The sequence below is a fragment of the Drosophila sechellia genome, chromosome 3L, assembly GCF_004382195.2.
Source record: "Drosophila sechellia strain sech25 chromosome 3L, ASM438219v1, whole genome shotgun sequence".
Taxonomy (NCBI): domain Eukaryota; kingdom Metazoa; phylum Arthropoda; class Insecta; order Diptera; family Drosophilidae; genus Drosophila; species Drosophila sechellia.
Genome location: NC_045951.1, coordinates 5,182,700 through 5,209,757, shown reverse-complemented (window position 1 = coordinate 5,209,757; position 27,058 = coordinate 5,182,700). Strand labels below are relative to the sequence as shown.

The window sequence follows — 27,058 nt, the reverse complement described above, 5'->3', positions numbered from 1 at the left end:
TGCTGTCTGAGTGGTTGGGTTTTATGTGGGCGGTGGGCGTGGCAGTGCTTTACAATGCGTGGGAGTCGCTATCATTTCGATTTTTTCAGTTTTAACCCCCTATCTCTTTATTTTTCGTTGTCGTCATCATGCATCATTTGTTTAGTCCCTTAGTCCTTTGTTATGTGCCAAAAGCTGAGGGGCGGTGAGTGGTGGGTGGTGAAAAGTGGGCGGAAGGACGTGTGGTGTGCGTCGCCCTTTTATGCGACGCACTTGTTGAGAATATTAATTTTATTTAAATATTTCAAAATAACACACTATATGCTTTTGCTGGCTTTACAGTTTTTGGTCCCCTCGTTTTTATTTTATTCTTTTTATTTTGCGACATTTGCGTAATGAACTGAAATAATGGGATTGGAAAAATTGACAACCATGTGCATCAAATTCGAAAAGGAAAGTTATTTAAGGTTTGCACGGAAAATAGGCTTTTAAAATGTTAACATTATTTGTTAACTCGATGCATTATTTTTGATTAGTGACGAAATGCAATGACGAAAAATTTGTATGCAATACATAAATATACCGGATATTTACAATGTTATTCATATTTTTAAAATTAATAATCTTGAATAATAATCTTTATTCCACAAAAAAAACAAAAAAATAAACAGAATACATAAGATAAATAAATAAAATAATAAAATTGTTATAAAATAGAATAATAAAGTTGAAAACCGAAAGAGTTTCATTAAACATCAGGGCGCAAGCTAATAAGAGGCAATAAGAAGAGCATTTTTCTAAGAGAATACAAATTGAAGAGAAGGAATATATACAGTAGCGGAAAAAAGGCTGTGCACGCCGATATATATTTGCTACATGGCCACATATCTAACCCGAAGTCAAAGTTATTGTGGTATTTTATTATGAACTTTATTATTATGCTACTCCCCGCTGAACATTATTTTTTAAAACAATATTAAAATTACATAAAGTAAAAGATAATATTGATTATGAAGTGTCGCAGCTAGACTATTTTTTGCCACTGTAGATTGCTGTAAATTAAGCGAGAGAGCGAAGAGAGCATTACCGGCAGAAAAGGAAGAAGAAGAAGCTCATACCATTGCCGATTGCTGTCGCGTTGCGCTTTCTTCGTTTTTTTCGGCTGCGCAAACTTATATTTTGTCGTTGTAATATTTTGCATAAATATATAAATTAAAGCGCGTGACGGAACAACAAAAAAATAACGAAGTAAAAGGGCGAAAAATCGAAACGAAAACGAATCGAATTACTTTCAAGTGCAAAAAGTGTGCGTGGGCGTGCGATTGTGTGTGTGTGTTGTGATTGTGCGACTGTGTGTGCGTGTGCTTGTGTGCATAAAAAAACAGAACGTGCAACAAGAAGCAAGAAGAAGAGCCATCAGCAGCTGACAATCCAGCAATAAAACGAAATTTCAATAAGTAAGCAACATTTAGGCAAAGCTAAAAACCAAAAGCAAATCGAACAAGGGGAAAAACAACCTTTGGAAGCCCCGCAAAGCAGACGTAACAATGGCAAAAGCAACAAATTTGCGGCTCTCAGCTAATTGAAAGCGAATGTTGTTGTTTTAGAGCAATGCACTCGATAAAAAATACATAAAGCAATGATATAAAAATACAAAAATAAGAACGGCACAGCACAGCATACAAAAAACAATAATACAACTGGGAAAACGAAAAAGTCCAAAGAGAAAGAGAGAGAGAGAGCAATAATTATTTAAATCTTATCGCAGTGCAAATTTATTTTTCACCTTTTGCTTTGCTCACTTGTTGTTTGCCGGTGCTCTTTCCACCCGCTCTTCTCTCTCGCTCTCTGCTCTCTTTCTCTTGTGCACGGCGCTCTCGTTCTCTATTTTGCTGTCATTGTCCTTAAATAAGCAATAACAAAAAACAGCAACAACAAGTGCAATTGATAAAAAGCAATAGCGTAAAAACAATTTGCAATTGAATAATTTCCCCCTGCATATCAATAAATTTTGTGGCCCGTGTGTGTTTGTGGCTGTCTGGCGGCATATAAATAAATAAGCAAACCAAAAAAAAAAAAAATTGGCTGGCCTGTGCTGTGTGCTATTTTTAATGCCAAAATGCAAATGTTGCAACTGCCGCGCGGGAAAGAGACAGATACAGTGCTAAAATAACTCGCTGAATGCTCTGTTGCAAGTACAATAACAATTAAAGACGGGTGGTGCTAATAATAATCAACAAAGTTGCTAGTGAAATATTAATAACAAATTATAAACACGGCAAAATAAGCTGGATGTGGCACAGAATGCTATAAAAGATAATTATAAGTAGAGAGAGGGAGAGAGAAAGAAAAGAGCACAGAACAGTGTTGCCGTGCGGCAGTCAGAGCAAACGGGTTGGGCTGTAAAAAAAAGTAGTAGAAAAATAAAAGAAAACTTTAATTAGCAGGAAAAATACTGACCTCATTTTATACATTCAAATATAATATTTTTTATTAATGCGTTGTTCAAAAAGCTAAAAATGAGAAGAAAATTAAATTAAAATGCATTAAATCATAATGCAGGTTGACCAGTTGATGATCTGTATAAAAATGCGGTCGAGTAAAGCAAAACTAAAGCAAATGTTAATATGTGCAAAGTCTTAAGATTATAAAATATTTGTATTTATGACTCACCCTTTTAATCGGTTTTATCTTATTTACTCCACTATTCGCAGTCGCAAGTCAATTTAAGTGTGCTATTAAGAAACTAGGCACAATGCACCCACGATACAGCCCAGCCCCGCCCCCTCAGCAACAGCAACAGATGGGCGGACCGCCTCACCAGCAGCAGGGCGGCGGGGGAGGTGGCGGCGGTAGCATGAGGGGGCCATCGAACGCCCAGCAATTGCCGCCGCAAATTCCGAGATCCCAGAACTATTCAAACGTAAGTCAGGTCAACTATTTCTTCTATTATTTTCCTGAAAACAGTTTTGGGGAAATGATTTACGTCTTAAAACGTAGAAAGTCACTATTACCCCGTTTGAAACTCCAAAGCAATTCGAAATAGCCTGGCATAAAAAGTGTTGGGCAAACATTTAAGCAATCAGGGATCAACAAAGGCATCAATCAATCAATAGCTCCGTGCATCAATCAAGCAATCAAACGGCTCACTCGGTCGCACTCTCGCCAGTCAGTCATTCAGTCAGTCACACAGTCACTCACTCAATCGCTCATTCAAATCGGACTCAGGCTGATGATTTTTGATTCTGATGCTTCTTTCCACATAGAAGGCGCCATTTTTGCCTTGCGGCCGATAGGGGGCGCCACTGCAATCGACATGTGTCATACGCAGCGTCCTTTGAATCCGGGAAATGCGGGACGAAAATGGGTGGAAAATCAGGGAAAACTGGGGGAATCGTGGTAGCAGAGGGAACGAGTACGCATTTGAGTGGAAAATTGCTCTCGCTGATGCGGCTGCCAAGGCCTGGCAATGATATGGATTTCTTCTAACCATTTTCCCCATCAATTTGCTGACAGTTGCAGTGCAGGCAGTCTAATCTCGATGAGAGAATCGGGCCAATAGTGCCCCATTATCCTCATACCTGATAAATCATTATGCACCCAAACTGGCCAGCAAAGAAAGGAGCATTTTAGCTGGATTTCCTTTTTGCTAATTTCAATGGTATTACACGTTTTAAGGGGGTGTAATGTTTTGTGCATTGTGTAATTTCCATCATAATTTATGCATTTGCTTTCTAAGCATCAGCAACGCACAAAAAAAATGGAAAAAATGTAAAGCATGAAATGGAAATCGCACAAAGGCAACATTTGTAAGTGGTACCCTTCGTCCTTCCTCAACTGACGAAATCCGGTTTACCAACGTAATATATGAATGCACGGCAAACTATATGGAAATATATTTTAAAGGATCTTTATCTACGATCTTAGCTATCAATGGAATGTTAGAATAAAGGAACAAATCTAGTAATCTATTATATCTACGAGATAATATATTTACTAACCTGGTTATGCCAATTTCTCTAGGTGTATATGTTGTATATATGTATGCCATATAATAAACTATTCAAAGCTTCTGCGGCATAATACTAAGAGATGGCTGTGGTACGAATCTGGGGCTGATGTTGCTCGTTTGCTGCGTTTTTAGGTAGCCCAATCCAATCCCTCCACTACCCTCACCAGACTCCTTGCAATCCCTCCAGGTGTGCTCGCTTTGTAGGCAACATCTATTTGGCATCCTCTAATGGCCAACAGGCGTTGCTTTGGCTTTTTTCACGGGAACGTTCTTTCATTTAAACAGCTTTCAACTCACGGCAGCAACCACATGAAAATAAAAATTCCGGGGAAAAAGAAAAACTTGTTGTTGAGGGTGGCGAAAAAGCGGCAAAAATTGTAAACATTCGCGCTTAGTCAGCGCCTCAGTCGACGTCAGTTATTGTGGCTGGAATGAAAATTATATTTCGTATTTTGTGTCCTACACAGGAAAATGAAGAAAGGAAAATAAATAAGTAAAAGAGGAAACGGCCAAGTTGCTGAAGTTTATGGAGTTAAGGGACGATATATATATTTAAAATTACTTTGGACCGCACTTTGAGATGGAAATGGGCGCGTTTTTATGGCTAAAAATTGTAAATGTCAAGTTTGGAGAGAGTTTTGGATATTAAATTTTCAAAAAGTTTGAGTGGGCAAACAAAATCATTTCCTTAGCTAAAACTGCAAGTGCAAGAGGATGTCAGAATCTTGGAAAACTACGCTATCGCAATAAGAAACAAAGCCCTTCCAGCTTAAGGATTTTTCTTTTTAAAATTCTGATTGAAATTCCCATTTTATGCATTATTTACATATTTTTAACTCTTTCAAAGTTGAATCTGTTGCATTCCCATTTTCCAACTGTCATTTAAACTAATCCGTTTGATAAACTAGAAGCTACAGAAAACGAAATATTTCCCTTCGGCGTTCTCCGACTTGTCAGTCTAAGTTCTTATTTCCCACTTCAGTAATTAGGAAATTAAATACTTTCCTGCAGTCCAAAAGGAAATATCATTTACACTCCTTTGATTTGCTTTTCCTACCCCAGTTTTGTATTTTACCTGAATAATTTGTTTTCGCTCGCCCCGCCATGCCAACGTATAATTTTCGCTTTGGCATTTTCTATTTGAGTTTCGTAGCCGAAGAAAACGTAACAGTGTTTGAGTTTGTGCGCTAAAAAGTTTGTGCAACACAAAATATTTATATTTCTTATAAAAAGTTTTGTGAGCTTGGTCACGTAGTAATTTGTGATTAAATTCAATGTTGACAATTGCGAGAGCAGGCCGAAGTTGTTAAGGTAATTGCGACCATATAGGCTGGGATGCATTTCAATTGCGGAAGCCGCTGCCGACCAGACGGCGATGGTGGGGATTTATGGTGCTCCAACTCCGACTGAAATTGCAGTGCTGAATGGCATACGAAACGCCTTTGGGTCCTGCGCCTGCGTCGGCTTGTGGATCCTGTTGCTGGAAAACAATTTTGCCGGCTCCCCAATGCATTCGAGCACACGAAGTGGGAAAACCGAAGCTGGGAAGCCGAAACGAATCTGCCAGGCTGAGCTGAGGCCTTACTCAAAAACCTTACTCAATGAGAAATTCAGAATCCATTCGACGATTGTCAAGTTCAGTTACAAACGCCTTTTCCTCATTTTGCGCACCACAAAAGCGGAAAGCGACCACAGAGCCCCAAGCACACAGAGATTGCCGGAGACAACCAACAGCCAAGTCTGAAGCCAAAACCGAATCGAAGTCCTAATCGAATATCAAATTCAAGCCCAAACCAAATCCTACTATTAACAAATAGCCAAGCGAGGAGTCCACGAAGGAGTCCAGCAAACACATCCTTTCAACACAGTGCAAGCTCGCCATTTTGTGTTTTTTCGAAATAGAAAAGTTTTTAAACGCCATACCGCAAGATTCTGCATTAAATATATACATACGTATATTTATATTTCCATTTTCCGTGCGTATACGTAATCTGCGTCGAAGTCAGTTCATTCTGTCCATGATTTACAAATATATTTATACATATTAGCCACTGAGAGAAGCGCGAAGTGTAAAGTGCAAGTGATGTTCAGTATTATTTACAAGGCGTGAAAATCGAAAAGTTTACACCAAATATTCTGCTCAAGAACTCACTACTCAAAGTAGTCCAAGGATTCCAGTCTCTCAGCGCAACAATTGTCAGCGAAAATTCCTACGAATCTTAGCCAACTAAGAACTCTAATTAAAGTCAGAAGAAAGCACAACTACAAAGGGTTAAAAACTCTGAAAGCAAGAAAGAAATTAACTAAATATTAACGAAATCTTCGAAGTGAACACCAAAGCAAAGATCTAAAGTATTATTTTAATAAGAAATATATGAAACACTCTAAGCGATAAATAGAGACAATAAAGTTGAAATAAAAAACCAAATTAAATTTGTGACTCTAGCCTAAAAGTAAACACATAAAACCTAGCTTAATTGTGAGTGAAAAAGATTTAGCAAATTGCCATTAAAGAAAACAAAAAATTAGTTGAAAAAGCTTAGCTTGAATAAAAAACAAAACGAAAATAAATTGTGTCTATCGATGTGTGTGCTTAAGTAACTGCAAATCAAGTAAATACATTTTCAACTTAAATAAGTGTTCAGTGTTTAGCCAATATAAAAAATCGCATAGCAAACTAGTCAATGTTCTTCATAAGAAATCAATAAGAAAACTGCAAAACAAAGGCTCATATAGTCGCAAATAATAAGGGGAAAACAATAGACGCAAGCCCAGGAAATCAATTTACAATCAAACCTGCTCACCATTAGCCATTAAAATTGCGTCAATAAAGAGAAAAACCTCGCCATTGCCCGCAGCAACATCGAAGCTAGCCAATTTCAGCCAACAGGACCCACAGCAGGAGCAGGAGCAAAAGTCCGGCGAATTTAAGGCAGCAGCTGTCAGCCAATTGGTGGCAACAGTTGTCCAGACAACAACAACATCCGTAGCCACAACATCAGCAGCAGCAGCAGCAGTAGCAGCATCAGCAGCGGCGGCAGGATCAGCAACAGTAGCAGCAGCACAAGCAGCAACATCGAAAAAAGCAGCATCCGCAGGAGCAACACCGTCAGCCGCTAAATATCCTAAGGCCAGCTCCTTGAGCCAGCAGCAGCCACCACCGCCGCCGCCGCCACCAGCAACAACAACAACACCACCACCACAGGAAGCCGCAGCGGCAGCAACAACAAGTGTCGCCGGGACAACAGTCGCAGCAAAGGCTAGCAAAACCACAAGCAGAACAAGCAGCAGCAGCAGCAGCAACAACAGCGACAGCAGCAACATCAACAGCAGCAGCAAAAGCAGCAGCAACAGCAGCAGCGGCAGCAGCAGCAGTACCTGCAACAGCAACACCTGCAACAGCAGCAGCAACACCACCAGCACCACCACGACGCTGTACACGTGCTCCAGCACCTCCTCGTCGCTGATTGCCCAGCCGCCGCCAACAAAGATATTTAAGACGGATCACCATCTGTGCGCCGCCTACGGACTGCCGACCGCGACCGCCGCCGCTGCTGTTGGTGGGCATCCCTGCGTCTACTGCGTGATACCTGTGCCCGTGGTGAGTGTCCTTAGGGGGTCCGAGGTCCTTCACAAAAAATCCAGTGCCTGGGATTTTCCCACTCTCTGCAAATTGAATTTAAAATATACAATTCGTCTTATACGGGAATATACCTCTTGATAAAGTTGAGTTTGAGCATTTAAAAGAAATTCGTTTAAATATTTAAACTAAGCTAAAATTTAGCTCAAACTTTTTTTGTGAGTGTGTCATTAGCATAGGCTCCTTTTGATTTTTTACAGTCATTAAATATTGAAATAATTACGCTGTGTGGGGCCGCGGACTTGCGCTGGTATCTTCAATGCTCCATGGCCGCCGTCAATTTGCTTATCTTGCCCGATGATTATCCTGTTCCTGGATGCGTGTCGCGCACCAGTTGGTTTCTCATTACCATTTATTATCCTCTGCTGAGGAGTGGAATTAATTTGTACTAGCAAGTATCGCATGAGTGGTTCAGGTTGAAGAAGTTTGAAAAGGGAAATGAGTTTTTGGTTTAAATTTGTTTAACTTTTTATGACACCGAAAAAAGCACCTTATATTTAAATATTTCCTTAAAGGTTGGTCCATGTATAATGTATAGATTGTTGAGCTTTAACAGACATAAAGAATAATTTGCATACTTAGAAATTATACCGCTACCGCTTAAATAGAGACACTAACGGAAGACCTAATCTTGGGGAAAATAGCTAAAGTCTGGGGCGGGTAACCACCACCCCCTGGAAACCACCACAAGCACCCACCAACGAAACCACAGAGCCACTTCAAGACCCCCTTTTCCGCCCGCTGCCATTAGCAGCGTCAGCTGTTTGTCCACTTAAAGAATTCCCAGATAATCGAGGCAACAAATGTGCCTAATGTCAATGACAATAAAGACAAATTATACAAATATTTGACTAACTGACTTTGCTCACTCACTGACTGACTGACTGGCTGACTGACTGACTGACGAACTGGAATGATAATGACACTCATTGTTCGTGTGTAGAACAAGGAAAATTTCATTAAAAATCCCCACAAGCAAATGGACAAACCATTTCGGGCTCAAGAGGGTAGCAAAGTGGAAAACTGCCTTGGCCATTTTCAATAATTACAAAGAAAATCAAGCCCAATGACCGCAAATAAATCTGAAATAATAATGATTATTAGCCAGTGTGTTTGTTTGTTCCGATGGATGAGGGGTTTTGCGAGGGCTGTTCGAGCACTCATAAAGCCACAAAAATGTTTTCAATTACAAATAACCATGGAGAGTAAAGAAAGTCGAAAGGAAAGCAACCTCAGCAGCGGGAAAAAATGCAACTGAAAAATCTTGCCATATTATTCATTCATTTTCATTGTTGTTTGAAGGGGCGAGCAACTTGGTCTCTCCTCATTGTCCATTGCCAAGAGTGAAAAATGTTTTTCTCTTATTATTTCTATTTATTTTTCATTTTTTTTTGAGTCTTCCTTCTTTAGCTCCCTCTTGGGTTTTTCCATTTTTTCCTTGTACTTTTAGGGCTCAGGCGAACGAGATTTATGTAAGGCACTGTCTGAGCTCGGTGCCTTTTCTTTCTCTGCTCATTTTGTTGATTCCTAATTAATTTTACTCGAAGTGAAAATGAATTGGCAAAATGCCCGGCAGACACAATACTAAGTACAAAAAAAGGAGGAAACCAAAGGGAAAATCCTTCAGTTAAAATATGTGATTTCCTTAAACATTTTGTATCTGCAATTTCTGTTTTCCTTGTGCTTTCCTTTCAACGTAATTGCTTGTAGAATGCTTAACATTCTCAGGTAAATTTCTAAATCTTCTGTGCATCTTTGTATAAAATCTTTAACAAACTACAATACAGTTTTGTATTATGCAAATTCGAATAGCAGTATCGGCATGTAAAGTCAGCATTTATGGATCACTTTCGAGCAACTTATCCGATCTTAATGGCTAGCACCGTAATATTACTTTCATTTTTCTGCTGCCTTGCTAAGTGGGCAGATGGCCACGCCCACCGCGGGAAAATTCACTCATGAGCTGCGTGTTGCTTTGACTGTTGCTGCTGCTGCCGCTTTCAAGGACCTTTGAGTGGTGGCGTTTTACGTGGCGTATGCGTGACATCGCCACATAGAAGGCGCGCCTATGAATATGCATTATTATTTTCTATATGCGACGGGGTCCAGTGAAGTGCAGCTAATTAGCAACTGACATACATTTGCAACTAACCCAAATTGCGGCTGCTGACGAGGTTAAGTGTGCTGTTCTGCTTTAACTTCTGGAATTTTAAATTCCATCCGCCGGCAAATCGTGTGGAAAATCTTTTTTGGTGAAAATATTCCGTACTCTTGCATACCAAATGGGATGAGTTTTTGTTTGGACCTTGGTCCTTGATCCTTGGTCCTTTTCGTAATTGTTATTGATGTGGAAATATGTGCGATTAGCCGAGCTCATTCTCTGTCTTTCTTGATCTGCACCGCCCCTTTGTTGGGGGGCAAAAACTTTTCGCCCCCCAAAACTAAAAAGTGAAAATTTTATGGCCGAGGATAAAAAGGGCAGAAAGCTACGCCATATTGGATAACATAAAATGGCGTTTATGATGGGCAAAGTTTCATCATTTGCAATTTGCTTTTGACCCTCCTCCGCTTGCCACCAAAGTGTTTGTTTGAGTTTTCCAGCAAATTTAACATAAACCATTTTCGTTTGAGTTTTTTTCGGCCGACCCTTTGGTTATCTGAATCCGTATTACAAATTTTTTTTTGCTTGCTGCAAACAGTATTCATAAATGATTTTTACCCACATATATTTTATATTTGTAGTGCGCTTCAAATTTTTAACTGATTCAATGTGCTCTGCTCACAGTTTGCCCAGTTTATTGCCACTGACTGAGCATTTAATTAATGTTTTTACAAACTGAAGGAAAAACCATGGGAAAAAAAGGTTGAAATTGTCCCGTGTGCTCACTCACATACGACATTACAAAATAAATATAGAGAAAACTGGGGGTAAAAAAAAAATGGAAACTTTACGAGACAGTGAAGGAAGGAAAAAAGTTTCCGGGTAATTCCATGAAATGGCATTTCATTCAATTCAATTTCATGCTCTGTAATTATTTTGTACAAAATGTTCGGTACTATGTGTGTATGTGGTACAACGACAACTGGCGCAACAACTAATCAAGTTGAGTCAATGAAGCACAGTTCTCTGCAAAATGCGGAGTGGGTTCGAAAGAGGGAGGTTAAATGTCAAAGTTGAATATGTTTCGGGACCAGAAAATGGCAGAATTTCACTGCTCTGCGTGTGTGTGTGTGCAGTGAGTTAATGAAAAATAAATGTAGATTTTGAAAAGGCAGAGGGAAAATGTGTCCTTTGATGGTTAAACATCCAATTTACCTCAATTATTCACCACCTTCAACAGTCTGAATCGATTTTATTAATCATATGCATTTCAATTCACTTTGCATTCAAGAATTTCTGTGGTCTTGCACTTAAATGCAATTCGTCTAATTTACTAATATCTCATACGAGCATCAATGTCTGTCGAAATAAATTACAAGCTGTGTAATTTAATCCAATCAATTTGCCTAACTTTAGATCAAATTGTATACGTTTTAATCCAATTGTGAACATTTTGTTTTCGTACTGGCAAAGTTTTGGGCACTTATTCAATTGACGCTTTTACGTTGGTAACATTGGTCGAGCCATTTTGCTTAATTAATGTAAAGCTTTCACAAAGTACAATTTAATCTAAAATGATTATAAAGTTATACATTCGAAAAGGAGCCAATTAAGGAATGCATTTAATAGTTACCTTTTAAATTCATAACGAATTAGAGCCAACATAAAGTTTTTTGCATTAGAGCGCGCAACTAAATGTATGCTACGGCTGAGAAACTAGGAATATTGAAGTCTTAAATAGATTTCCCAGGGTGTGCACTAACAATTCCTTGACTTTTGCCACGTTTTCATTTCTCGCTTTATTTTTGGCATCAAGCAGCAGTGGCAGCCTTTTGAGATTCGTTACGCTACAACGCCTCGCAGATGCGGCTCCTCTTTCGTCCTTAAAGCTATATATATGTATATACATATCTGTGTGTGAGTGTGTTCGTAGGCTGATGCTGGCTTGTGCGCTTGTGTGAGTGTGTCCTGACACATGCTTGTGCTGCTTCCAGAGCCACTTGGCCAAAGTATTTTAACCTAAAATTTGTAAAAATAGCACATCAAGAGGCATTCTCGGGGCGCCTTCGTCTTCTGTTTCTGCTTCCTCTTCGGTCTTCAAGTAGATGCTCTAGAGAAATGTACACACATACACACATATATATATACACGCACACACGTACAGTTACATACGCACTGACGAAAAGAAATATGGATGGGGTGTGTTAAATTTATCTACTGTACCACAGTGCGTATGCTTGATGCTTTATTTATTTATTTAATTTGGCACAGGCAACGGGATGATGAAATGACTATAGCAGCACCACTGCATTGTCCATGGGTGTCCATTAGAAGGGTGTTTATGTGGTGGCCCATGAGGCGGGGGGTTGCTGTGGCATAAAATATGTTGAGCAATTTGTCAACAGAATATCTCACCCCCGTTGTCGCTTAATGAAATGTCATTAACATTAAAACAACTTTCAACACTTGGTCTGCCTTTCGCCATCTCTCTTTCAATGCTTATGTGTGTGTTGGGAAATCATGAAAAACAAGAAGCAGAAAAAAAAATGAAATAAACTGAAGGCCAACAAGAATTCTATATATGTGCCATCATCATCAACTTTTGTCGCCTGACTTTTTCTCGATTTCGTATTGTTAATGAAAAAAGTTTGTGCTTCGCTCCCTTTTCTCTGCTTTGAATTGTTTGATGAGCGAGAAAATATTTTTCGATTTTTTTCTCCGTTTTCGTCCCGACAACGCCTTTGTCGTCCCGGCTTCATCAACTTTTCATTAATTTATTACACGCTCCGGCCAAAGCAACGCCCTGTGACCCCGCCCCTATTTTCCCTGACTGGTTTCTCATAATCAGTGTTCAGTTTTGTTTTCTTTTCGGTTGCTCGTCAAACAGATTCCTCACTTTGTTTTTTCCTTCGTCGCTACTTGTTTCAATCAATGTTTTTATTAAAAAGTTTCAGTTATTTTTGTCGAGCTTGGAAGGGCCATGAACTTTGACATTTGTGACTAATATTTCGTGCATTTTGGTTGCTAAAATGTAGTACCTACATTTTGTCAGTAGGTAACTTTGAATGGCCATATATGTATGTCGGAAATATGCAGGTAATCCCGGTAGAATGACCTCTACAGCTTAGGGAAATGTAAAGTGTCCTGTGCATGGAATGTTGAATACCCTGTAAAAGTGTGTTCTGTTAACTCTTAAGGTATTTCAGAGTTAGGCTTCAAATTTAGAATCAAACTTGCAAAAGTTTACAACCTTTCTTCGTTTAACTAATGACTGGATAAGTCAACACAGAGTATTAACCTGTCTTCAACTCAAATATGTGTTTAGCTCTGATATTCCCCCATATCCCCATCGCTTCAACATCTTCTTGCTCCAAAACAAATTGCAAGTTCGCAGCATCATTAGCTTTGTCCGAAAATTGTCACGTTCGGCACACGTGTGTGCGCAAAGCTGCATAATCCGGATCCTTGTGTCGCCTCGCTTTTGGCCAAATCGTCGTCATCGTCGTCCGACCATAACCACTGTTGGTGGTTCTCGTACCAGCTCCATGCCCTCCAGTCCCCTTCTAACCACCTCCTTCCACATGGCTATCTCTCGGTTCTGTTAACCAATCCAACCGCCAACGTAAACCGCTAAGTGCTTCCCTTTGTTGCGTTCCATTTTCGTGTGCTCGTTCCTGTTTTTCCGTTGTGTTTTGTTGCAAGCCTTTGCAGCTAAACGGAAGTTTGCCATTATTGCTTTCGGCGTTCAACAACACTGTTAGCCAGTGTTGGCCACAAACAGTTCACCTGTACAGCCAGCTTGTTAAATTTAAGATTTCTATTGAAATACGAAGGTTGAGCCAGTGTTGGCTACCACAGAAGATATTTGTAATGCTCGAACACAATACCCTAAATGTGAAACTTACGCTTTTTCAGTTTTAGTTCAAAATTATGTGACTTTCTAAAAGGATCCGGCTTTTCTATAACGTTACGCTTCTCCAACTCACACAACTTATACGAAATTAAAGTTATAAAAGTTTAAGCTAGCGAAGTTTGACTGTACTCCCATCTTTTGCTGGAGTGTAACGTGCCGACGACTCTCGCATGAAACGTGCTCGGCATAAATCGTTTTTAGCTCCAGAGCAGGGAAAATTGAGGGAGCGTTTAAGGTTTGTGTGAGAAGTGGGATCCCCCGCTTGTGTGTAATATATATATATGTATATGGTTTGACCCTTGCTTGAAGCACTGCAGAACGCTCATTACTTGCCATGTCTTCGTTTCGATTCTCTTGCCACAGGATGGCAGTTACTTAGCTTATTGCTGAGTTGCATTACGAAGATTTCTTTGAAAGAGATGTGATATAGTGATATAGTGTGGTTGCCCTCACATCAAATCATATAGTATTATTTTTGATTAGCTTTGGGGTTGGTTAAAAGGGTAAGTTTGTGCAGAACGAATTTATGGGAGGTTTGATCATATCTGGGAATGGTTAACTTTGCTTTTAAAGAAAGTCATAATAATAACGAACTGTATTTAAACAAGCAGCGTTGAAAGTACTTGAGAGCTTAAGAGTGTTTTCAACTTAAATAGCTACTATCTCCTTTTAAGCTTTTCAGCCAAACAGGGCTTTCAGCTAAAAACGAAGTTACTTTCCATTCGCATCCAAGCGAGCTAAGCCAATGGCAGCTTGGAATGTCAAACTTCAGGACCAAATATATATCGTGTATGTGTCATAATCAGGATGCAGTCAGTCACATAGTAAACCCGGCTCCACTCTCCCCCTCCGTAACCCCCGTAACCCCCGGTTATTTGACATGCACTTAGCGATTGGCGAATGTGAAGTGGAGTTAGTCGGAGTGGATTTCGTCCCTCCTCGTCCACAACATTTTGCAGATCCCTCCGATGTGGCTGCAGCTTCTTCGAGGAATGCGAAATGTATTATTAACTCTCGGCAACGTTTTTGACACATCCATTGATATGCACATTTGTGACTTGTCGCACTGCATTGACTGTCAATGTGACTGCATCCCACATACACACTCTCACATATACACACACATGCATTCATACATAGATAGAAGCCAAAGCAAAGGACAGCATTGCAGCTGCGGACTGGCACATTCGATAGTGTTGTAAAATTCATAAAAAAGTGCTTAGCATATTAAAAACATAGCCAAAATGTGCAGCTGGGACGCCAATTCTTTGGAGAATACGTGCCCAGTAAAAACGAATGACGTGCTGCAAAGGGCGGTGAGTTGTGGGCGGCAAAAACGCCGAACTTTCCACCACTGCACGCACACATTTCCCCCTTTTATGTATATATCTACAATGTTATTGTTGTACAACAAAAAAAAAGGAGTTAAAATCTGGGAAAACACCCAGAAATCTTTGTATATTTGTTTGAAGGACTTGCGGATGAAGTCATTAGGAAAATTGCATACTAAAATTCGAATAGCCGTACGTATTACTGAACCAAAAAGAAAACAAAAAAACATGAAAAGTTTGTTGTACTTTTTTAAAGTATTTATAATAATATATATTTTAATATAAACTGAATTCTATGATTTAAAGAAAATTTAAAAGCTACTTGTAATAGTCGTGAATACCAGACAAGTGTATACTACCAACTTCCGCGTAGCATTGTATAGTAGCTACCACACCTTGCAACATTTTCCCACATCCCACAAAATTTCAACATTTTTGCAACATTTTTGATTTATTCGCGTGGTGCGCACACAGACGCAAAAAAAGAAGCCCCTAATGCATATGCAGCATTTTGCATACGTTTCTAATAATTCATCTTCGTGTTTTGCTGCTCCTTCGAACCCCGCCCCTTTTCGCCCCCTTTACAATCTTCTTTATCTTCATTTTTTTCTCCAGCAGCAGCTTCTTCTTCTTCTTCTTCAGCGCCGTGTGTAAAGTTCTTTTTTGGCGCAACTTTTGCTGCCTCAGCTCGCTGCCATTACCAATTTTTGCATATCTCTGTTTGTGCAGCTTTGAACCTTCACCTCTTGCCACGCCCCATCCCACACACACACACACATCTCAGCGTGTATGTGTGTTTTTATCTACATTTTGGAAAATTGGAAAATAGTTTTTCCGTTTGCGTCTTTTTAGCTATTTTCTGTTTTCGTTTCTTTACCCTTTCTTTTTATCGACTTATTGTGTTTGACGGAAATGTGCTTTGTCTGTCTCAGCTACGCCCACACCCTACACACACCCAACGCCCACATTTATCGGCGAGTGGGGGGCATGGAAATGCGGGGAAGTTACAATGACAATGGCAAACGAGTCCGTTGGCATTCGTAGATATGTTGCAGCTTTCGATATGTAAATGGAAAAAGGCGGTGGACTTAGGGGCATCGAAGTGGCTTGAAATATCTTCTTGAAAGAAGTTCGATAATGTAATAATTTTGCCAGTGTTAACTTCTTTCGAAGGGGTTTCTTTTGTAAATCTCAAAGAAAAGTTCACGCCTATAAGAATAAAAAAGGATAAGGGAAATAGTTGAATATGTTATAGTGTTGTATAGGTCAATGTGGGTTATATGAATTAAGAATTTTGTAGATATCAGTTAGCACCAAATTTTATAATATAATTTGTGATGGATGTGGTGCATAAGCAATTCTTTAATAATTTAGCACGCAAGGCATATATAGTTTTGCCACGAGTGCTTATCCATTTGTTGCTCTCCACTCTTGTCACATAACTTGAATATTTCTGAACGAGGCAGCCAGTATTTCCTTCGACTATTTTCCCTGGCAGTTCCCTGCAATTGCTCTATTTCATTTTGTACATCTCATATTTCTCCAGATGCACTTGCCGCTGCAGCTGCTCCCTTTCGGAATTCGGAATAGTTTGAATGGCTAACTCCTTCCTGCGGCGGCGGTGGCGGTGGCGGCGGCGTCGGTATCATCTGGCCACATTTCATATTCGACATTCCCTGACTGCGAAGATCTGAGGCTCGTTTCCTGTCTCGACGTCGTGTCCTTAAGTAGTTTTTTCCTCAATGGTGGCATTTCCCATTGGCATTTCCCACTCGAACTTTTGGTTCGGTTTACCGAGAAAAGAGGACTATCTATTGATGGCTGGAGATGCCAGCTACTTTGGCAGCTGGCTTATCCTTCGTTCTCCCCTCGCCCACTTGAAAAGTATTTACGTTAAATTGAACTTTTGTGTTTGAATTTTCGTGCGGGCAACTTCACATTGCGGCTTGTCCTGTCTGAGTTGACTGCACATTATCCGACCCTACCCAGAGTGTCGACATTTTGCTCGAAGACGCTAAGCTATTTTTATTAGAATTCCCATTCCAAAAAATACAAAAAAAAAAAATGGAGAAGGATGGAAGGCGAGATTGCCGAAGGACCTTTCCCAGTCTGTCTGTCGTCGCAATTTTCGGTTGCTTTTTGCGGGCCAGGAATTTCATTGGAATAATTAAAAATTATAAATGTGCATGCTACTGAGGCTTTCCGAGCTGACCGCATTCCAAGCCAAATTAAAACCCGAAAATTGCAGTCGAGAAGCATCAAGGATGCCGAGGATGCCTTTGGCTCTTTTACCCATTTTCTGCTGTTGCTTCTGTTGATTTTAATTTGCCAAAAAATAATTAGATAACGGAACAGAAATTAAATCTACATAATTGCTTATTCTCCGAAATCAACGTCACATATTCCAACCTCCTTTTTTATTTGTAGTAGCCTGTTCCAATTCATACGCTAATTTGTTCTTCAGCAATTGAATATCAGTCTGGATAAAAAAAGCATATATTTTTTTTAATATGTAACAATTTGCCAATTAAAAATACTACTGTAATGCAAGGTTCAGCATGCGTCAGACAGGGCGTATGCTTAATGTAAATCGAAGCGAGCTAAGCAAAAGCTGAGTAGAAGTCAAGCAAAGAAGTGCAAGCAGATAAAATATAAGGCATAAGTAGATGGATGAGTGGCTGCTGTTCAGCTCTGTACTGCATTTTCCCATCCCCACACCCCCACTTTTTCCAGATTTTCCTGCTGCTACTGCTTTTCTGCTAATGCAGCTTGTGATGATGCTGTGTTTAGGAAGAGCCAGGCAACTCTGGCGAGTGAAAAATCCAAAGCCGGAAATGAAAAGTGGCATGTGTGAGTGCTCTGCAGTGGTGGCGATAAAAGGGGGGTGGGTGGATGCAGCCCCCCCTAAAGGGGGACATTTGGGGGATTAAGGAAAGGGGAACGAGGCGAATATGTGGGTGTGGCCATTTTGCAAAAGCGCAGCTGTAGCAACACTTTATCTCTCACTGTGTGTGCGTGTTTGTCTATGTAATGAGGGCAATTTAAGGGCACTTGAAGCAATTCAATTCTCACACACACTCGTACTCACACACTCAAACTCAACTGTCCTTCTGTCTACGTACGTGTGATGTGATGTGGGACGGGGTGTGAAGGAGGAATGGGAGAACAGACGTGGCAAGTTTTTAGTGTTATTAATATGCATGCAATGCATATGTCCGCCATTCTCCTCTACATGTCTGCTCCTGTGTGTGTGTGTGTGTGTGTGTGTGTGTGTGAGTGGCTGTCGCCATTTTGCTTGATGCCGCCATTGCTGCAGCAGCAACAGCATCCTGTTTAACCCCTGTTTCCCCTTCCGGCGCATCCTTTTTCGGGGCAGCAGCTGCATCGAGTGCTCGGCTAGTAATATTAAGTGCCCGCCTTCAACTGCATAACGAACTACCGGGGCAGGGGTTATTAACCCATAACTGGAATACATGTGCTTAATACTTTTTTTATACCTTACTGAATAAAGGAGGCAGAGGAAAAGCGACTGCTACTACTGCCGACTGTGCATGGGAAATTTCCCGGGATTAGACGCATTAATGGATTATTTGAGAGATTTGTTTCATTTCTATTTTCATCTTTTTGCTTTTGTTTTCGTCGTTAGTTTTCGTCCATGTGGCGCAGATGTTTGTTTCGGGCTTTTGTTGTTGTTCCCGTCGTTTTATTGTTGCCTAAATTATGCAGATGAGCTCAAGGAAAAGCTTTTAACGCAGTTAAAGTTGCGGTAATGGTGAAAATTTGCTCGCTACTTCCGAGGATTCGAAAGTTCAGATTCAAACATTTTTGTTGTCTTTTAGTTTTATCACGGCAGATTATAACTTTGATGAATATCCGAATCTAATTAGTATTTATTACCACAAAATAAAACGTGAGAAATACTATTTCTTTTCTATATAGCAGGTATCTTTCCAAATAGCTTTCTTAAACACACAAAAACGACATTTTACCAAGGGGACAAAGAAAACCATTTTGCTTTCACGCCAATTCTAGGTTGTGAAAGCAACGAGGGAAAATGAAAATTGGGGTGAGACTTAAGGTGTAGCATAAATTCATATCGTTTATAACACGTCAGGCAAATACAATTAAAAATTATACTACCAGACGACGGCTTCCAGACATGTGTGTATGTGAATGTAGGGTCCTTTATACGTATGTGTGTGCGTATTCTTTGAACAAATGGGGATGTCTATGCGTGGGTTTCAGTGTGTATGTGTGTTGAATGAAATTGCGAGGGCTTCTACTCAAAGTAATTTACACTAAATTACATGCGAACAAGCAAAATGAGAAAAGCCTACAAAGCTCTCGCTTATGTGTGTGCGTACTCTTATTTATGTGTGTGTGTGTGTAATGCACTGGTGTGTGTGCGTGTCACAGAAGAGCAACGGAAACGAAAATAATGAAGCGCGCTTTTGTGCGCCCATAAGCAAAGTCAGGCAAAAAAAAAACCCCAAGGAGACAAGAAAATTGAGTGGGGTGCCAAAAAATGGGCGATGTACACAAAAAAAAAAAAATCCTGCGAAATTGTGCGTTGTGTCAAGTTAAAAAAATATACGTATTCTGTTGTACGCGAGTTTTTGTTCTAACCCTTTGCATTGGCCCCACCATTTTCTCCATTTTGCGCACGTTTTGTAAATTTACTTTTTATTTAAATAAGAGCTGGCAGCAAAAAAAATCTTGCTTATGGATAAAATCCACTTCGCAGCAGAATTTACTCCTCCTTTTAAGATAATTTTCGCTTAATGAAATGTATACAAAGTAAATTAATGCAACAGCACAAAGGAACGTCGGGAAAATTTCCCTATATTCGAGGGTCAAACAAATTAAACGAAACCCAAAGGGTTCATCGATTCAGTGTTTTTTAATTGATCAGCTATCTTTTCTTTTACATTTATTTCCCGTTTTTTTTTCGAAATCATTAACCATTAACCGCTGACCTTTTGCAGCCGTAAAGCTAATGGCATTACAATTCCGACCTGAATTTCACTTCCTTCACCTGCCGAAAGCTGCTTAACTTCAAGAGCCGCGGTTTTCACTTGCTCGCTCTTTTATTTTCATTTTGGCCAGTTTTTGCTGTTTATTTTAACCCTGTTTTTCTCTTTGTTTTCTTTTTCATTTATTTTCATCTGATTGACAGTTGTTCTCGGTGTCTTGCGTTCTCGAATTTGTCATTTGTGCCTTTTTAAATAAACATTAATTTTTAATGCACAATGACGATTTAATATTGAACATCCGGCGTTGTTTATCGGGCGAATGAGCATACATATAGAAGGATATATTATATGTAAACCAATTTTTATTTGCATTTTATATTTTACGAATTATTCCGTCTGGTTTTTATTTTTTTTATATTTTTTTTTTGGGTTTTGGCCTCATCAATTACAGCTGCTGTCTGTTTGTGATGAACAAATTTCTGAATTATTAAATCGTCATCAAATTTCGTTGACTTTATTGCTTTGTTGTTCTCACTCGAATTCAGTCCGCTTTTGGATTTTCCCACTCACATTTTGCGCACTGTCCTCGTGCTGTAAATAATTTCGGTCGTTTCATTGGAATTTTTCACTTGACTCCTCGCACTTTGCTGCAATCTGTTGATGATGGATCCTTATGCATTATACATGCGCATCTGACTGATAGAAAATTCTCAGGAAATTTATGTTTTTGTCATGAGATCTGCGTAGATGAAGAATTGAGCTGACAACTGAGCTGGGTTGCTCCATTTCGGGGGTATAAAAACCCAGAGGTTTTATATATTTTTGGGTAAAAATACTTGAAACCAGACTCAAAAGAATAAGAGCACATATGGATAAAGTTTTTGCATATTCAATGAAAATTTATTTATAAGCCGCACTCGATACTGCAGTTTGCTCAATCGATTAGTTGACCCATAGGTTATATTTCTATACATATATATGTATAACTTTTTGCCACCTCCACCTCATCGATATCTGACAAAAGTTGTTGGCCTTAACTTCTGTTGATCTTCGAATTGTGTGTGAAATTCAAGAATTTTGTGTACCTCAAACTTTATGCAAACAGACAGCAGAAAGGACGGCAGCTTGGGGGCATGTCAATAATAATTGCAGTGCTGCAGGGCCACGCCTCCTTGCACTCTGCCCCCCCACCCCCTTCCTCACCTGTCATTAGCCAGATTTGTCAGGGTAACCTGACCAACTCATGCATTATCCTTGGGTTTTACTATTCAAATATTGTTAGCTTAACCGAGTTGTCAGTTCCGAGCCAATGCATTTGCCTTTGCCTTTGCCTTGCTATATATTTTTTTGTTCCCCCAACACGAAAGACAAACACCAGTTGCCCCCACTTTCACCCCCCCATCCGAACAGTGTGTGTAATTTCAGATTTTTCCCCTCCCCTCATTTTTTTTTTTTTTTGTACTTTGACAATGTTTGTACAGAAGCGAGATGGGATGGTGTATGTATGAGGCGTTCTGGTTTGATTTCTATTCTGCTCGGTGTTTTCCTGCCGGCTCGTTGTCTGTTTGTTGTAACCTGGTCACACAAAGTAAAACCAGAAAAAAAGTAGAGAAAGAACCAGAACAAACAGTCATTCGATTGAATAATTTCAGGAGGTAGAGAGTCGAGGAAGCGGGGACGAGACACATCCTGCACATCATCATCATCAAAGTGCAAGAAGTGCATAAACTTTGGCCCAAGTTTTTATGTCATTTGCGATAAGGTATATAGACAGCACTATAAAATCGGAGAGAAGAATAGAAAGAAGGGGATGTTATCCGAAAAGAAGTGAAGACCATCGTCTGTCAATAATATTAAAACTTGATGAGTTTGTCGTCGTCGTCCCAATCTGATTATAAATGGGTGTGATAATCACGGTCACACCAAAAAGAAAAAACACCTGGTCATTTAGATCGCATTTCGTGCATTGTGTAGCGGAAACATTTGCTGCCACATCCTGGTTGCCTTTGTGACTCCTTTTATCAGCACTTCCGTTATTTGCTGGCAGGACCTCCGAATCCCAGCTATCCCATCCCATCATCAGCTGTGTTGATTTTTCTCCATGTGTCGCAAAGAGTTCACAGCTTCACAGCTTCACAACTTGGCTAGCTGGACTGCGATGTGTCAATAGCAGCAGGAGGCTAATGGAATTGGAATTGAAATGGAAATTGTCAAGGGGTTTTACAAATATTTATATAAAACTGCAATTGTTGTTCTCGCCTTTGTGGTGGTCAGTCTGTGGAGTACGCTCAAATGGTTTAAATGCTGTCTCAAATCTTCAATCGGTTGTGTGTGTCATCTAATAAATATGTTTTTGTGTTGATCCACATCCTTGGTAAAAGCGAATTTAATTCGATAGCTATATCAATATTTTACACACTAATAACTATGATATTATTCAAAAATAATAACAAGTAACTATTGTTTCTTGAGGATGCAGATATTACCATTTCCTCAAATATTTATATTCATTCTTGTGCACAAAATAACCACAAATATTGAAATTCTAATTGAGTTGCAAATAGATTCAATCGTTACAACTTTACACTGCCCTTCTCTCTTCCAATCAGTTTATTAGGGAATAAAACCACTTTTGAGCAAGAGAAATTGGTTTGACATTTTAATAATTTCGAGAACTTCCGTTTGCTGCTCACGTCCATGGAATCCAGTAGGAGGAAGATCCTTTTGCATACTTTTGGGCTTGGTCACATCAATTAAAACGGATGCTCCACCTCTCATTTGCAAGAAGTTTGTGCACTCCGGCATTTTCCCGAAGAAAACTTAACAAGCTCCAAAGGAGAGTTTCCCAAGGCAAGTTCAACCCTCTGTCCCTTTGAGCTCGTAAAATGCTCAATGCTAAAGAAACTGGGCGCCAGTCAAGTCATAAAACTGCCGGCCTCTATGTATATGTATGTATCTGCTGCTTTGCCCGGGAATTTGAATCTTCTGGAAGTTGTGTATCTTTTTGCGGCTTTCGCTGTGCGTGGCATTCAGTTGTTGAGTTATATGCCAATTGGCAATTGCTTTCCATTTGGCCACATAAACTTTGCTGCTTTCCATACGCTCCACATGCAGCCCTCGCCCAAATCCTTTTCTCGTCCTGGATAAGATATCCACTAACCAGATGGGTTCTCTGCCTTCGCTTCTGACCATGAAAGTTTAATGAATCTCGCGCCTTGAGTTCATTTCTTCCACGCCTGTCGCTGGCATAAAAACTCTTGACAGGCTATTTTTTTTTCCTTTACTCACCCTGTGTGCTCTTTTAATGTCATCGCTTATGATGCAAAATTGTTGCTGATTCGCTTGATTTTTATTTCCTTTTTATGCGTAAATATCATTCAACTTGCGGTTGGCAATTGCAGATCAATTATTTCTGTGGAATGGGAATATTTGGTTGGCCTTCTTGAATCCACAGATTTTTGTGATGGTATTTAAATATATACCCGACAGCAAATGATGGTGTTTTTATTGTTACTTCTGGTTTATCAGGTGCTTAAGTAGCTACACAGCCATGAAAAGGTTTAACATTTGTATTAGTTACATAATTATCGGTACTAACTATATTAACTAATATTTTCCCTATTTTCTCTCGTTTTAGGTAAGTCAAACTATACAAAAAGATCAATTATGAAGAAACCCTCGATTAAGTTAAGTAAATGACGTATAATTAAACTTTTATAAAGTGCAAAAAATTATTGGTATATGTAAATTTAAAATTTTTCTCGTAGACCCAAAAGAATAACAATAATTTTCCAACCTGTCGGATGCACATTTAAGGCTTAAAATGTACTTTTACAACACTATGGTTTCTGCTGCGGTTGCTGTCTCGGCCAGTAAATTCACATTTGTTTTTGGTGCGGTCGCTACGTTTCGGCATCGTGGCCATCGCTCGCATACCAAGTCCAGGTACATTATCCATTAAACCAAACTGCCGGCCGCACATTTGTCAAGGCTAATTGCCTGGCCGAAACCGAAGCCCCATTGGAGCTGACACGCACCTTCTCCGCCGTGGCCAAAAGCCCAAACATTCAACATCCAATGGCCGTAACCGGAGCCGGAGAGGATGCCCCAGAGTGCCTCCTCCGGCTTTTCGAATCCGACGGCTGGCTCAGCAGGATACTTCCATGCACACATGTACACAGCCGACAGACACGCATTCTGTCTCAATGGCATGTTTGGATTTTTAATGGCCAACACCAAGGGCTCGGGCTCGGTCTCGGTTTCGAGCTCTTAGATTTTTCGACAGAGATTTTTCCGCTACGCTTGAATTTGCTCATAATTTTTCCCATCGCCCAACACACAATACGCACGCGTTGGGGGTAAAATCGATTGAAACTTGTTGAGATGGACGTGTGTAGTCCTTCTTCTTCGATTGCCTGCAAGTAATTTCATGTATTTTTAATGCAAGCCATGAAAATACATCAGGCCAGGTTTATACCAACTTGCCAACCCACCCAACCAGACCGCACTCGACAACATTAATCATGTTAAGGTTTCCTTTGGCTGCCTTTTGGTCCCTGGAAGACCAGAACATGTGTACATCCTTTGGGCCAGAGTTAGTGCTCGAGGGATGGCCCTCACCTAGTCAGACTTATAGTTTTTTCTCATTTAAGGCTTGCACAGTTTTTAGTAGGATTAAGGATGCGAGTTTGTAGTTGTTTATAGAAAATGTTGATATTTATTATACACAGATATGCAGCTTGAGATGTCTGTAGATATCGATCTTAATTAAATTGTCAAATTTAGAAAAAAATGTATCTAAGAACTAAACCACTGCAGCTCTTGAAAGCATTATTATTATTATTTATTGCACAAAAATTTGCATAATGAAATAACACAGAAATCTATCTCACATAAGCCATAATTTAATAATGAAAGATATTTGGCTAATTCTTTAATAAAATTTATTAGTTTTGGCTGTCAACTATAAATTTAAACCCTTCCACTATACGGTATCCCGAAATGCGACTTCAAATAACTAGGAAACGTCACATTTTTGGCCTGTGCTTAAAGGGATTTTGTCGTGTGCTAAATCCATGGCTGCAAGTGAGATTTTTGCCTTAGCTTGTGGATATTTTTCAATAGCCACTCACAGTGGCAGCGTGTCCAAGGGGGAGGGGGGCAGGGTTTGTGGCAAACTAGGCGGGAGGTAAGTCCTTTCTTTCTGATGATGCTGGTTGTGCCGGGCCCATGATTTAGATGCGGCGTTGCCTTCCATGCCTTCAGTCTTAAACAACAATGTCACCATTTTGGGCTATTTGCCGTGCGGTCTTTATCCCCGAAAACCCTCATCCTTTCACGTGCCACATCCTTCCATGTCCCCGCCACCACCTCCACCTGCCTGGCCACTAAAATGGCGGCGAACATGAAAATTAGAGAAAGGTGAAATTGCACGAAATGAGTTTATACCTTGGCTACGCACAGTAGCCAAACATATTTACATGTCCTCAGGTGTGTGTACTCTAGCCCCGTGTGTGTGTGTGTGTGTGTGTATGTGTGTTGGGGTGCGTATGTGCAAGGATTCTTTACATGCGTAATGATCGAAATTGTGCTGGCGGCGAACCAGTGGTGTGGGTTCTAAAAGGGGAACACTGCAATTCTACTTTCTCTGAATACTTTATAATATAACCTTAATTGCTTAAAAATTCCTTTAAGTTTTCTTTTAAGTTTCTTGCCTTGGCAAGCACGCTTAAAGCTCTTTAAAATCTCGCAACGATATCCCCGCATACTTAGAGTTAATTTTTTTCTTCTTTACCAAACTTTATAAGCCGAATGCCCCAACAATTTTGAAGTTTGTGCACCTAAACTTTGTTAAACTTTTTTCTGCGATACACATATATTTTCTCACCTTTTCGAATGGCTCCCCGCTGACTAAGCCACTGGCTGACGGTTAAGAGCTGTAGGAGGTATAAAAAAAAAAAAAAAGCGAGACCTCCTCCGGACGTAATAACAAAGCCTCTTGTGCGTGTGTGTTAGTGTTACAGGCCGCATATGTGCGTATCGCAGTGTAAGTGTGTAACCTTGATGATGGCACTATATATGGGGGCGTGGGCTGAAAGTGGGTGGGGCACTTGTAGAGGTTAGCTTATAAAACGCGCCGTTTCGTTGGCTGTAAGCTACTTGTCAAGCGGTTGTTGGGAATGGGCGGATGGGTCTAGGTTTACGAGGGGAGCCCGATTGCGGCACCTATCTAAAGAGGCCCGGCAAATGCTTAGGGGTCGCTTTCTGCGTCCCCTATCGCCCATTCCCTCCGCACGTACATATATATCCGAAATGAGGGCTCTTTGCCGGAATTCCACCGCAAACCCACCAACTTAAAGCTTTGCTGATTTGCATCATATATAGGATATACACTATAGTATATAGTGAGCAAAAGGTTCTGGGCTTCCATCCAATATCCGTTTACTAGGTTTGCTTAAGGGGGAAATAGCTACTGCGCTGACCATAAAATTTGCATTCCCCTTTTTAACAAAAATCTTTTAGAATTGTGTTTAGGGAAAACTAAAGTGTTAGTTTAAAAAGCTGGCCAAATATTTAAGATACAGAAAACCAAGTATTTGTATCTTACTTGTGGTTACTAAGACTAGTACCTTATAAATGCATCTGTTTTATTCAAATCGCATAAAAATAATAAAATATTTAAACGAAAAACCGAATAGAAAAACAGCAAAGCGATAATCTACCAAACAGAGGAATCCAGACTTTTCGAAAGATACACTGAAAGGCAATAGAACTAGGGAGCTTCCGACATGGTTGGCGAAGTCTTCCGATGCTCCTCTTGCAAAAATCGCCTGCCACCCCCCGCCCACTGGGCAACCAAGCCCCTCCGCACAGCCCCCTGGCACCATCATGTGACTTTGCTGACTTGTCAAGCAACATTCCGTTTTAGTTTTGTTTCTTTTTGCCATGTTTTGCAGTCAGGTTTTAGCCATAAGATATAGACAAAAAAAAAACGCTAACCTATCTTTGGTCATTGGAGGATGCTTGAAACTCTGTCCCTCTCTATCGCACATTGTCGCCCTCTCACTTGCTCTTTGGGGAGCCTGTGGCTCGCTTTACGGTACTTTTGT

At 40.0% G+C, this 27,058-nt stretch overlaps 1 protein-coding gene across 2 annotated transcripts in view; it reads left to right on the top strand.

Moving 5' to 3' along the window:
• Positions 1-1,203: 1,203 nt before the first annotated feature.
• The window catches only part of LOC6610863 (protein alan shepard), a 121,778-nt gene continuing 95,923 nt past the window's right edge, over positions 1,204-27,058 (top strand). Inside the window, exons 1-2 of one of the 2 annotated variants that reach the window (XM_032719279.1) lie at positions 1,204-1,436; positions 2,694-2,902. In XM_032719279.1, coding sequence (XP_032575170.1) covers positions 2,735-2,902 — 168 coding nt within the window. In that variant the 5' untranslated portion in view covers positions 1,204-1,436; positions 2,694-2,734. Of the gene's footprint in view, positions 1,437-2,693; positions 2,903-27,058 lie in introns of those variants that run through there. The other variant, XM_002035393.1, reaches the window with a different exon arrangement.